This window comes from Hyperolius riggenbachi, chromosome 1 (genome assembly GCF_040937935.1).
Source record: "Hyperolius riggenbachi isolate aHypRig1 chromosome 1, aHypRig1.pri, whole genome shotgun sequence".
NCBI lineage: Eukaryota > Metazoa > Chordata > Amphibia > Anura > Hyperoliidae > Hyperolius > Hyperolius riggenbachi.
The window spans coordinates 530,363,030-530,377,882 of record NC_090646.1 but is presented as its reverse complement, the minus strand read 5'-3'; the positions used below and the strand labels follow the sequence as shown (position 1 = coordinate 530,377,882).

Below are 14,853 nucleotides of genomic sequence, written 5' to 3'. Positions count from 1 at the left end.
ATCTGATCAATATTCAATCAGTAAAGAAACAGGGAATGAATAAAGGCCAGACTACAGTTCCTAACATTACTGTGGAAAACATGTAGCTGTAGGTGGAAGTGGCATAGGCAGTGACAAGGGTGGATTATGGAAATATTGCTTTTTTTTTTTTTTAAATGGTTGCCCACTTCACTGCCCAGGCCCAGCTTATCCATATTCATCTTTACGCACAAGAAATCGGTTGGCGCTGGAGCATTTGCAAAGCCAGCATAGCCTACTATTGACTTTTAGCTCACAGAAAGTAGGAATGCAAGATCCCATTTTCTGAATAGGAAGACAGCCAGTGCAGGCGTCTTGCATCTGTATACATAGGTGTTCAGTCATAAAACGTAATTAAAATATGTGATGCAGTGCATGAAGTACTACCTATACTTTAAACCAAACAGGTGTGCTTTCGGAAATTCACAACTTCTGTATTAAACCAAACCTGTGAGGTGATAAAAAATAAAAATTCACATACTTCCCTCAGTAGAGGCAAGCCTCTGGGTCCTCCTTAGTCTTCCTTCTTCTCCCTCAAACTTTTACAGCGATGGGCCTCCCAAAGTACACGGCCGCGCTGGCATACATGAAAGAGCACAGTAACACTGAGCAGATGCAGGGAGGCTCACACCTGCACAGTAGCCTAGTGCCGAAAAAGGCGAGCCCATTCGGCTCCATGCTAGTGCGCAGGAGTGAGCTGGCTGCGTCTGCACTGTGCGGCTGAACTACGTCAACAAGCTGTTATTGATGGGCTTTGGAGGGTCCTAGTGCTGGAATGGCGAGGAGGAGGGGGATGGGGGAGCTTATGAATTATCCAGTCTTGCCTCTGCCTAGATAAGTACCCATTTAGGGCACTTTTCTGACTGCAGGTACATTTTAAATTAGCAAAGTTTTTATATATACAGAGCTAATGCTCATGTGTGACAGGTGTGAAATCTCAGTTCAGTGTTCTCCCCAGGCTCTTTTAGGCGGGTGTTCCACCCGGCTAGTTTTGGTGAGCACCCGGCTGTCATCAGCTCACCTCCGCACATCCTCCTATGCTGTAAGCAGAGTTGTGCAGAGAAGCACCAGCCCTGCATTCTCATCTCGCCCCACCCGGCTACTTTTTCATGCCACCCGGCTGGAAAAAAATTCTGGGGAGAACACTGCAGTTGTACCACTTTTGAAAGAACTGTCCCTATTTTTGAAACAAATATTTTAGTCCCTCTTTGCCCATCAAGGTCAGAATATATCAATGATTATTATTACTACAAGTGAACACAAATTACCAGCAACTTCTAAATTACTGCATTGTTTATACTGAATTGCAATGTGTTTGCCAGCAGGTGTGGAGGTATTGAAATCTGGTTATGAATGTATCATGCTTATTATAACTGAGGGTGCCCTTGTGGATGTGTTCTCTGTCAAAATATGTTTGCATTAAAAGTGTTGCTCTCTTTCCATTTTCAAAAGTTGTGATTATGGATGGATGAAGAATAAGAAACACAGGCAAGAAGATGTCTGAAAATAAAGAGAAGCGACACACAGCTTGCATAGAGATGTGGCAGGAAAACCGCACCTAGAAGCACAGGAGCGTGGTGTCATTCCAAAAACTGGCCCCAATTCAGTGAACGTTCCGCTGCCAAAGTAAACCGATAAATAATTGATAGAATGTTGTTTAACCTGAATGCCCAACGAGGTCTGTATGATGGTGTCAGGTTTCTCTGGGAAGCATAGCAATTTGCATTTGTGAAGATGACATTTTCTTCATGTCTCTGAAGCTGCGACACTAGTGATAAGTGTGATGCAAATCAGTAAACAGCGCTAGACAGATTTGTGATGGAGATGAGTAGATTCAGTTCATGCATGATTGTCTCAGTAATGACTAATGTTATAGTGGCAAAACAGAAAAGAACCAGGATAAACATGCTTCATTTCCCTGTTCAGGTTGAATGGAAGTGAGTGTTTTGATTATGGTTTCCAGATTTTTCAAGATTATTAGTCAAAAATAGCTTATTTTGGAGGTTTTGTTTATTTGCATGTTCAACCTCATCCAGGTGTATTTTGGTGGTTGGATGTGCAGCTGTGATTGGACCACCACGGGGGTACTAAAGATGGCGACTGAGCTAAAGCTGCGTACACACGCATGACAAAAGTTGGCTGAGGCGGCTTAACGACTCCCAATCAGTGTGTACAGCATCCCCCGACTGGTAACCTGTAAGCAATCCGGCAGGAGAAACAACTTGGCCGAGTGACGGCAGATACTGTTGAGCATGTCGCTCCCTCGCCTGCTATGTGACGTCATGTTTGCGCCCCTATGGTGTCCCTCCACCCCCCACAAATCAACAGAATGAGTTGTCAGCTATACAGCTTACTTTGCGTCTGTATACTGTTGGTTAAGTGATGTCACCCAAGGGATCAAGTCCTGTTCCCCGACGGGTGACATTTATCAACAGTGTGTACGGACCTTTACACTTGGTGTGGAAAAGGGCTTTGAGGGGGAGGCTTTGACACCCCTCTTTTCCAGAGGTCTTATAGGGGCCCACTCCTTTCACTACGTCTGTGGAGTTCCACAGCAGAGCATTATATTTACTTTTCCAGCACTGCATTGGGTCTCCCAAGTTCTGAAAGAGCTGCAAATAGGGACTCTAGCCTCCTAGTACCATGGTCACCTACACTGACGTGTGTATTAACATCCCCCCAAATACTAACAGCCCGCCTAGAACAGAGACACAAAGATTCAGTGATGTAATTCATATGGTGTAAAAAGTCCCAGCACATAATCATACAAGGCGGACAAATACCCAAATACTGTACTGACAACCTGTTTAATTAGCCGGCACCTGCCACTGGATTTGATTGGCTCAGTATCATATACATATGTTGAAATGTGCATGCAAAGTCATATTTAAGCTCATCTTACTGCCTACTCTATCTTTTTCTATTTCCTGGTTGCCTCTTCTTTTTATTTCAACATATTTTTTTTTTTAATTCTCCAGACCACCTTTTTTTTTTTTTTTTTTTAATGCAGGAGGAATACTTTTTGTAGCCCATTTGATTGGCTACTCTTCAAAGTCTAAGGGCCCTAATTATTTTTGAAAAAAATTGCATATTTTGATTTCTTGCTGACATTGAAAAAAATACATTTTGGATTGAATATACCTCATTCTTATTTTCTCTAACACTAATTCTGATAGTCTAAATGCCATACTGTGACATAAGGACTTTTTAAATGGTTCATTATACTGGACTTTTATTACTGTACTGTAAAATTAAAAGTTACCGGTATGTTTTACAATAGCTTTATTCTTTTTGTTTTGGTGCTTTTATTGTTAAATGGCTGGCCCTAAAACTACTGCAATCTCTTGCTGAATTAGTTTCTGATAATTACTGCAGGAATTGGGTGGAGGGTTTATGCCCTACCGGTAATTGATGGAATTATGACAATGTTGATCATTGAACTTCTGGCTTTTGCAGTGATCTGATCAGCCTAGCTCATGTCTCCTCCACAGATGTACTATGATTCCAGCTCCTCATTTACAGACAGAAAGAAGCATTTACTGTAAATCAAAGCTCCTGAAGCACTGCTTGAATCTGTGTGCATGACATTATTTTTCATTTATGTTGCAATAATTGGACTTCACTAGAAGTACAAACTATGTTTCCCTCTAATGATTATGCAGTGTTGTGAGAATACATGAGCTTTCATCCATGGTATTCAGGCCAAGACTGATCAATTAGCGGCCAATTAAAGGGAGTATGACTTTTCCATCTGCGGGTGCAGACAAAAGCATGCCAAGCATAGCCGATGCCGAGATCAAAACGTAAACAAAGAGTCTGCTAATTGATGCTAGGCCTGTTGCATTGATATTTCTCATGCAGTGTGTATTAAAAAGTAGTATTCCCTTTAAATGAGGAGATTACGTGATCTGTGTGATCTGTATTTATTGACAGTGTGAATTTAGCTTTTTTTGTTGTTAATGAAACTGTTCCATAAAAATAATCATCCCAATTAATTTATGCTGGCATTGCTTCATTTGTGCAACACGGTGGCGTAGTGGTTAGCGCTCTCGCCTTGCAGTGCTGGGTCCCCGGTTCAAATCCCAGCCAGGTCAACATCTGTAAGGAGTTTGTATGTTCTCCCAGTGTCTGTGTGGGTTTCCTCCGAGCACTCCGGTTTCCTCCCACATCCCAAAAACATACAGATAAGTTAATAGGCTTTCCCCTAAAATGGCCCTAGACTATGATACATATACTACACGATACATACATAGACATATGACTATGGTAGGGACTAGACTGTGAGCCCCTCTGAGGGACAGTTAGTGACAAGACAATATACTCTAAAGCGCTGCATAATATGTCGGCGCTATATATATACAATTTGTGTATTTGCTAAATCTGTATAACCTTGTTGTCAGCTAATCATATTATTCTGTAACAATGTACTTTGGGGAAAAAAAATAATACTAACCAGGCTGTAATCCATTTTTAGATTGCCCTGTAGCTGGCCAAGTAGCTACCCACAGAATATCAGATGGATTACAGAGGGGAAGAGGAAGCTTCAGAGGGGAAGAGGAGGCATTGCAGGGCTGAGTGCAGAGAGGTGAACGGAGGCTCCGGCTGCAGGGTGATTGCAGGAATCAGGCAAGGTGAGACAGGCTCCTTACAGCAGCGTTTTATTAGCAATCTGGGCATGGAGGGAGGAAGACGAGGGATCACTGCAGTTGGCTACTGCAGTGATCGTTCATCCTTGTCTGGGGGGGGGGGGGGGGGTTCTAATTGGCTATAAGGGAACATTTTACCTTCCAATTGGTAATGCAGCTGAAAGTGCTGGGGGCGCAGACGGGAGCGTACTGTGGTTGGCCGCAAAGGTAAGATCAAATATCTACGCCCTCCTGGCTTGGATGAAGTCACAGAGGACGTAGATATACTGTACTGGTGGAAAAAGTGGTTAAAGTTAGTTCCTGCCGACCGAATATACAGATCGGACAAGACTATTTTTAGTGGTCAATCGGGGGGCATGGCGGTATCTATATTTTGTTCAAGCAAAATTACAGACTACCCAGCAAGCTCAACTCATTGAAGTGTGTAAGGGGCGACAAAGGACCAAGAAGCCCTCTTACTAAAATGTTAAGCAAAACAAAATTTTGCCTTCTTAACCACTTGCCGACCAATGGATTTTTCACTGATCGGTGCTGCGGGGGCTCTACAGCCCGCAGCACTGATCAGGAGTGCAGCAGGACGATCAGACGCAGGGCGATCAGACTACCCCCCTTTTTTCCCCACTAGGGGGATGTCCTGCTGGGGGGGTCTGATCGCCGCCGGCCATCTGCGTTTTGCGGGGGGGGCTCCTCAAAGCCCCCCTCCGCAGCCATTTCCGCACTCTTCCTCCTTGCCTCCCTCCCTCCCTCTCTCCGTAATGCGCAGGACGGAGTTCCGTCCTGCGCATTGAAGGATAGGCTTCAGCCTATCATATGCCGGCGATCCCCGGCCAATCAGAGGCCGGGGATCGCCGATCTGCCTTACGGCGCTGCTGCGCAGCAGCGCCGTATGATGTAAACAGCGGGGATTTCTTCCCCGCCTGTTTACATTTTGCCGGAGAGCTGCGATCGGCGGCTCTCCGGCTGTTCACGGAGACACCCTCCGTGAACTGACATGGAAAGGCCGTTTCCATGGTAACCCGCAGACGACCAGTTTACGCCAATCGGCGTTAGCTGGTCGTCAAGAGGTTAAAACAGAAGGAGTTTGTGATAATTCAGGTTGCCAGAATTAGACTGCGCTCCACAGATTAAAGCACCAAAATATAGGGGATCGCAACTAAACGAGAGTACCTCACTCCAAACAATTCAAATCCAAAGGCCAGTTGCGCATCAAATCTTGCTTATTGCATACAGCATGAAGATCTCCCTATAAAGAAAACAAAGGTGCGCACATAGTGCCCAGTACTGCCAAATTAACAGATTCTGACACCTCGTGCTGCACTCCTGGGGGATGTGCCACCACCTGGGGAATACAATGGGTCGGCCCCCCTCGTGAATTCACTCACCAGCTCACAACTTGCACCTTGCATATAATATAGCTCTGCTGTCCAGGCGGTATATCCAAGTATAAATCCAGGCTTTATTAAAAGAAATAAAAGGCAGTGGGTGACAGACCTCTCCTGTCCCTGGCCGCGGTACACAGGGTAGTGCGTCTCTACGATCCTGCCGATAGTATCCCGGTGACATCAGCGCACTCCTAAGCTCCGCCCGACGCGTTTCGTCTCAGTGACTCATTCATACACAAAAACCCCAATGAAACATACATAAAATAACAAAACCACAATATAACAAGAACTGCCTTTATTAGCTTTCAGTATATATTTTATGATTTCATCAGGCCAATCTCTCTGTATTAACAACCACGAGAGATTCAGCAAGGTTGAATAACCCAGAGTTCTTAATTGTGCTCAAGGCTTTCATAACTTGGATGGAGATGATTTGCAGAATTGCAATATCACCTTATATAGAGATCACACAGCTTCCCAGCTATTTACCTCCACCATTCTCTGACTTCTCCTACACTGCACAAACATGCTGGTCTCCAAAGGTTCTCAGTAAAATAAAAACAGAAACACACAATGCAATCTAATTAGAGGCATGTGGTTTGGAGCCATGTGAAGCGCACGCATTGTGTTTGTGATGGACACACTGCACCGTAGCCGAGTGCATTAGCGGAGTTTTGTACAATTTACATTGCGTGCCTAAATGGGTCTGTGCAAATTATGTATTGAATCTTTTAAGATGCATGTTGACTCATTTCGGTAGCTGGAATGCATTTACTCTGTCAAACAATGCTATACATTCACTCTGTTAAACAATACATAATTGTAGCATTTGTGAACTAGATTTTCAATGACATTGTTAATATTCAGCTTTAATGATTCTATTTTAGTTTTCATCATATTCTGCTTCGTCCTATGAATACAACCAAAAAACTGTAGGCAGTGCGTATGCATAAAGTGCAAAGGGAACAGGTCCTGTGCCATTAACATCACTGCATCAGTATTATTTTGTCATCAGAGGGAGCACAGATCAGCAGTGTGAACGAACGCACAGCATGAGCTTCCGTGCAAATGAATAATCTACTTTAGCTACAGCAGAAGACAGACTGTACCACCAGCTCGGGGTTACAGGGTCATTAACTTTTGCCATATCTAATTATATGGCTTACTGATATAAGATCATAATTAATTATAATAATGTTACTCTTGGAAGTCTGTTGCATTCTTACCAAATATTCATTTTATTCGAAGATATGAAAGCATCCAGCTCTGCAGTTTTAACGTTTACATTTTCTCTCCTTCCTTTTCCACCCTATTCAAAATCAATTTATAGGATTAAGATCTTCCCTCCATGGCAGGCTTTGAGGCCATCATAAAGCCTGCTAGGCCTAGACTGTAAGCTCAGTTGGACACTGCACTGGTATCGTTTGTACTTACTATGCAGCACTGAGAAAACCAGTATCTCATAAAAGTAAGTAGTTTCACATTTTGGTAAATATTTTATTACCGGCACATCTTTTCATGGGACAACACTAATCCTAAGACACTTTGATACAATGTAATGTAGTAGTCAGTGTTCAGTTTGTATAACAGTGTACATTTGCTGAATAAAAATAACTCACAGGGCCCTTTTCCACTAGCAGTCGCTAGCGTTCACGCTGAACGCTAGCGATTGCTGAATCGTAATTACCGGCGATTTCCCGACGTTTGCAGCCGCGATTTTGCTATGCTATGCACTGCATAGCAAAATCGCGGCAAATATCGCTCCGCCGCGCGTTCGCGTTCCTGAAAAAAACTAATCGCGGTAGTGGAAATGACCTACCACGATTCCTATGTTAAAAAGCAAACCGTAGCGATTGTAAAATCGCTAGCGGTTTGCGACTTTTCGATTCAGCCAGCGCAAACTAATGTCACCTCCCCCGAAGTGTCATTAGGTGGCCTTTGTCCCTCCTCCTATATAGTGGTATTAGGTGACCCTCCACCTCTCCCCCCCCCGCCCATGGATTATCGACACCTGGTCAGTTTGGCGCAGGGTGAGCCGAACTATGGCTCGCTCTGCTGCTTAAATTCCAGGCGGCGTTAATTACTATTCTCCCTCCAGGTTGTAGCGCAACTTACAGGAAGCAGTAATTCTGGGTTTGGCAATCGCCAGCACCCGAATTACACTGCTGCATGGCTGTAGACATTATGTCTATGGGGGCACCTAAGTCAGACGCAGCGCAGGGAAGAGCATGTGCCAAAATTACCTTCTCCATCTCCCCCTTCCATATGGCAATGTTACAATTGCCTTTGTTCCCCCCCTGTCCCCCATACACCAGTACTAGGCAATCGCGTAACTAAGGAGCTTGGGGCCCCAGTGCAAGTTTTGCACTCTATTGATATGGAGCCCCAAAACCTACCAAGGACATCTTCAGTGTCAGAGAGGTGTATTCAGAGTAAGGAAGCAGTTTGTTAACGATAACCACTATGCAACACAGAGATGTTCATTACCAGCACAGCACAAAAGAAAAGGTAATAAGATGAAGGTGGTTTCTATGGGCCCCTCTTGTCCAGGCGCCCCCCGGTGTGGTCGCAACCTCTGCATCCTATTGCTAAGCCACTGGTACTAGGGTAGGCTTTGTCCTCTCACCTTCGTATAGCAGTAATAAAATAGTATTTGGGCCCAATCCAGTTCACATTTTCTCCTACGTTTTCTCCTAGGTGATATTTTCACATTATAAAAAGAATGCATTTTGAAGCCACCAAGCAAGCAGGAAAATGCTCAGAATAATTTTTGACAGAACTTTTTCTCCTACTTTTCCAATTGCAGAGTTCAAACGTTATTTTAAACTGAAGATGAAAAATGATCTCCTAGAAGAAAAAGTGAAGTGGATCAGGCCCTTTGTCTCCCCAGGTGCCAGCATCCTAGTGTGTCAGCAGCACCCCTACAGTGATGATCATTAAGGGGAGCATCTTGGGGCCACTACAGGCTCTGGACAAAGCCCAGTGTGCCCCTATGTGAGCACCATACCTGCAGTTTTGCTGGATTCATTATGTTTTCCAATATTTTATTTCCAGCATACAGTAGGAGAACAGCAGTAAAGCAATGAAAATGCAAGAATGTAAACCAGGATTATTTTGGCCCCAAATAAAATTGTATGTCAAATGTTATACTCAAATGTGTCCATCCTCCCTTGTACATGGAGCAGTAGCTATACAAAACCCATACCAGTAGAGTAGGTTGCCAGTGGTGATGGGAACACTACAGCGGTGGCATGACCCAACATGGTGGCAGTTAGGAGTCAGTGGCCGCAGTTATGGTGATAGAGAAATAAATGACTTCTTAGTTACATACTTAAAGGAAACCAGAGCTCACTAAAAGAAAAAGATTTATACATACCTGGGGCTTCCTCCAGCCCCATCCGCTGGGATCACTCCCACACCGCTGTCCTCCGATGTCTGCAACTCCGGTATCGGGTCCCCGCACTTCCGTCAGTCGGAGCCAGTCTGGCGTAAGAGAAGTGTGCCATCTACGCATTTCTCCAACAGCTGCTGGAGAGATACGCAAAGAGCGCACTTCTCCTGCGTAGACTGGCTCCGACTGACGGAAGTGCGGGGACCCGATACCGGAGCTGCAGACATTGGCGTGAGAGCGATCTGAGCGGATGGGGCTGGAGGAAGCCCCAGGTATGTATAAATCTTTTTCTTTTAATGAGCTCTGGTACACTTTAAGACCACTATTTGTAGCTATTATAAGGTAACGGAGGAGTCTGCTTATACTGAGAATGGTTTATATTTAGGTATATTCGGTAAGCAGAGTAATATAAGGCTATGCATGCAAAAGGACTCCCTATTCCATTAGGAAGCATTATCATAGAAGTCTACCTGGTATGATTGAGCTCTCTATTGAAGCTGCTTGTATCCTTCTTCCTATGCCTCAGATACACAGAGGGTGCAAGGGATGCAGGCTGTGGGTACAAAACAGAGACCAATCGTTAATTCCGATTATTACCGGTACATTAACGAAATTGATTAACAAAATATACCGTTTTAAAACAGATTAAAGTTGATAACGAAAATATATTAATGCTTAATATCGTAATGTAATTTGACAGTACAGCTTAACCTAACCCTACTCTTACACAGAACCCTCCCCTGGTGGTGCCTAACACTAGCCATCCCCCTGGTGGTGCCTAACAACCCCCCCCCCCCCCCATGGTGGTGTCTAACCCTAACCAATCCCCATGCCTAACCCTAACTATACCTAACACTACTCTTACACATAACCCTCCCTCTGCCTAACCTATCCCTCACCCCTAACCAACCCCCTGGTGGTTCCTAACCACCCCCCTGGTGGTGCCTAACCCTACCCCCCCCCCCCCCCCCGGTGGTGCATAACCACTTCCAGTGCATAAACTCCCTTTTACACATAGAAAGGATAATATCGTAATAACACATATTATCGTAAATAAATAATTGCATAGAGTGACCTGTTATCGTCATTACACATCTTAAAGGAAACATCCAAGTAAAATAAAAAGATATCCACTTACCTGGGGGCTTCCTCCAGCCCGTGGCAACCGTCCTGTGCCCTTGTTGCAGCTCCGGAGGCTCCCGGTCTTCTCTGCTGCAGAATCCGACTTCGCCAGATCGGGTTCCGGCTCGTCTTCTGCGCTCCACGGTGCGGGTCACATGTTTAGGCCGACGTCATCATGGACGGTACTGCGCAAGCACAGAACTACAGTGCAGTACTGTCCTGATAACATCGGCCGGACCACGTGACCTGCTCCGTGGAGCGCAGAAGACGCCGACCCGGGACCCGATCTGGCGAAGTCGAGTTTTGCAGCAGAGAAGACCGGGAGCCTCCGGAGCTGCAACAAGGGCACAGGACGACTGCCACAGGCTGGAGGAAGCCCCAGGTAAGTGGATCTTTTTTTTTAATTTTTATTTTACTTGGACCTTTTACTTTAAAGACATAATTGTTAATTACCGTAATTACATCATTACACATCTTTATTTATCATAATGTCACATATATCGATATAATCCACATATATCGATATAATCCACATATATCGATATTGTTGAATATTGTAATAAACATAAATATCAGACAATAAAAGTCTTGATTTAGTTTCACAAACCTCTATTTACCAATCGTACTTTATAGTTTTACGTAAAATTTCGATATTTCGCAACGGGGCCCAAACATTTGCAAAGTTGAGTGAAAAATTACAAAACCGATAATTTACATTAAATAGCCGCGCCCAAATCTATTTTAGCTATAATTAGCTTATCCGATTCTAGTTACATTTAACAGATAATGGTGTTAATACAGTAACAAACTGTATGTGCAGCTGCAGTGCATTAATGTAAACGTAAGACATTGCATGGAGTTTTTCACATGACACGTAAAAGCATGATCAAATATTTTATCATAAGCTAATCTAGTCTATCAACTAATTTTGGGGGAAGTGACATACAAGGTTCTTCAGCCAGGGGGATAAAAGAGAGAGACAGCGCTGGTTATGGTTGGTGTGAGAGTTGTACCCCAGGTCAGCATTGAAAATATCAAAATAGCTTCCACACATTCTAAGTTGCTGGTGCAACAGGTGAAAGAGTAATAGAATGAGATATTTTCTGAATTCCCTGGGCTCACTAATATGATGAAACATAACATTATTACTGAGCCCAAGGCTGAAATGTTTATTAAACCATATCGCATCCTGAAGCCCGTAGGAAAGCCGCTTCAAAAGAAGTGAAATGGATGTTGGAATTAGACTTCATTGAAGAATTGCAGAGTGATTGGTCAAGTCCGATTGCGTTGGTACCCAAGCCCAACAGAGCTCTTTGATTCTGTAATGACTTCTGCAAGTTAAAGTGAACCTCCGGACTAAAAATCTACTCAGCAGAACTGAAAAGGCTTGGTGGTTCTTTAACAGTTTCACAGCAACAGAACTTTGTTTTTCTTACCAAAGTATCATTTTTAGCTGCATTTTTAGCTAAGCTCCACCCATCAAAGAAAACGGCCTTTTGGCTTTTTTCCCTGATGCTGTGCAAAGCATGATGGGATTTCCTATGTTGTTATTCACGTTGCCTAGCAACTGGGAGGGGTGATCAGTACACAGGACAGTTGGAACAGTGTCTCATGCTTCCTGTCACCTCCTTTCAACCAAAAAAATGGCTGCCCTCATGAAATCAAACATTTGCCTGTTCTTTTAAAACAGGGTGGGTAAGAGATTATATTACCTATCTATTTTAATTACCATAACTAATGTAACTTAATGACAATATGTTTGTTTAGGCTGAAGTTCCTCTTTAAATGAAATTTCCAAGTTTGATGGATATCTGATCCTGACAGTTTGCTGTCTGTGAACCTCATTGCTCACAGGAAATAACAGCTTTTCCAACTGCCAAGCAAGCTGTATCTACTCTGTAAATAGAACTTTCAGTAACGAACGTTCCGTACAGATCACCTGGCAGAACTAAAGATGTCACTACAAGTGTTAAATTTCAGAATGTAAATCGGAGAGAAGTGTTTTTTACAATGGGCAAACACTGACTAAATATTCTCTAAATTAATATTGTAAAAAATAAACAATTTTATTCATTGGCTTTTTCAGTACAGTGCCTCTTTAATACCTTGAAGTAAAATTGAAAGCAAATCTGAACTGAAAATTGAAAGTCAAAATAAACACGTCATACTTACCTTCCGTGCAGTGGCGTAGCAATAGGGGTTGCAGAGGTTGCGATCGCATCAGTGCCCTTGGGCCAGAGGGGCCCGAGCAAATATCCATCAACCACAGTATTAGCTACAGTGTTCTCCCCAGAATTTTTTTCCAGCCGGGTGGCATGAAATAGTAGCTGGGTGGCATGAAAAAGTAGCCAGGTGGGGTGAGATAAGAGAATGCAGGGCCAGTGCTTCTGAGAGCAACTCTGCTTACAGCATAGGAGGAGGTGAGCCGATGGTCACCAGAACTAGCCGGGTGGAGCACCCGGCTAAAAGAGCCTGGGGAGAACACTGAGCTATTTATTGGTCCTGTGCTGATAATATTCACTTCCATAGATGCTTTGAATAGTAGGGATCAATTACACACTGTTTTCCATCCACATCTAGCACCTCTGATACTGCTGTGGTCCTTGGCAGGTTTTGGTGCACCATATCAATTGTTATGTTAAGAGTGGTTGGGGTCCCCAATGTAAAACCTGCACTGGGGCCCACAGCTTCTTAGCTACACTACTGCTCCCGTGCATATAGTCTACTCATCAATTTTTCTCCTATCCTGCGTCCTGTATGTCCACTGTGATTAATGGAATTCTCCATCCTCTATTTTGAACATGGCCATTACCCCATCGCAGCTTCCGGGTCAGCACACTGTTAAAGCGAAATATAACCCTGCATTTCAACTTTGCTCTAAAACATTATTTACAGCATATTATATGCAACCAGCATTTTTTTTTTACTAGACCAGCATTGTTAGGGTTACACACAGAGCTTTAAAGTTCCGTGGATAGAAATGCAGACGCATCCAAAGTTTAGATAGATGCATTTAGGTAAACGCAATGTTACACACTTTCTGGCTGTCCTCCAGCACCTGCACAGTCAGAGAGTGTGTGTGTCACATTCCACACTTGTTACATTGTGTTTACTTAAATGTATCTATCTAAACTTCGGATGCGTCGGCATTTCTATCCACAGAACTTTAAAGCTCTGTGTGTAACCCTTCCAATGCTGGTCCAGTAAAAAAAAATACTGGTTGCATATAATATGCTGTAAATAATGTTTTAGAGCAAAGTTGAAATGCAGGGTTATATTCCGCTTTAAACTGTAATATTGCCCGCTTGAGCCATAGGGAAACATGGGCATTAACTTGCTCATCAGTTGTCCTTTTGGTTATTATTATCATTTATTGTATTTATAAAGCGCCAATATATTACTCAGCACTAACAGTCACCTATAACTGACAGCAACTGATATATAACTGACAGCAACTGATATATTTCAGTTCTGACAAAATCTTGTCAGAACTGGAAGGATTGATTGGAAGAAGAAAATGGTGAGCTTCTAAGAACTGATGGCATTGTATGTAATATTCATTTGCAGGTACATCATATGTTTATTTTAAATTATTTTACTTGGTTCAGATTCCCTTTAAGTATTCAGCCCAGAAATAGCTAAGCGGGGGACTGAAAAGAAGAAAGATGGGTAGTCAGAGTGGAGAGGAAAACACAGTATGGGTGATAGGACAGGTGAAGGACGACACACAATGGTGGGAATAAAACAGTTAATCAGAGTAAGGGTAAAACACAGGTGATAGAGCAGGCAGTAGTGGTGGTAGAAGATTCTATCATTTTGGAAAGGAGAACACAGAAGCAGGTGCAAACAGATACCCTGTACATAGTGTCTCCCTTTTTTTAGCGATACTGTGGCATCATGCAGATGACCCCTTCTGTCAGTTAGAATCTCCCCACCCATTCCAGGGATGGGTGGGAAGATTCTGACTGACACTATCTGCCGGGTTCCTCAACATCTTGCTCATTAGCGAAAGGGAGACTCTTTCTACAGGGCAGGGACAGATTTTCCATAAGGCACTGTAGGCACGTGCTTACAGGCGCCTGATGATAGAAAGGCAGCTAACTCCCCTACCCCAGCGCCTACCTCCCTCCTTCCCTATACAGAGTCCCGAGCAGAGCATAAATGACAGGTTACTCCCCCAGCTCTCTGCATTCCAATGACAAGATCTCCCTTCAGCTAAGTTCATCTCATGCTACCTAATACTTGGGGCACCTCAAGCTACTTAATATTTAAGGTACTTCTTGTTACCTAATAC

At 43.5% G+C, this 14,853-nt stretch overlaps 1 protein-coding gene across 2 annotated transcripts in view; it reads right to left on the bottom strand.

Moving 5' to 3' along the window:
* CCDC60 (coiled-coil domain containing 60) overlaps window positions 1-14,853 on the bottom strand; it is a 236,956-nt gene that overhangs the window by 118,488 nt on the left and 103,615 nt on the right. For both annotated transcript variants that reach the window (XM_068246317.1, XM_068246328.1), the window contains one exon: window positions 9,908-9,990. In XM_068246317.1, coding sequence (XP_068102418.1) covers window positions 9,908-9,990 — 83 coding nt within the window. The remainder of the gene's footprint in view (window positions 1-9,907; window positions 9,991-14,853) is intronic.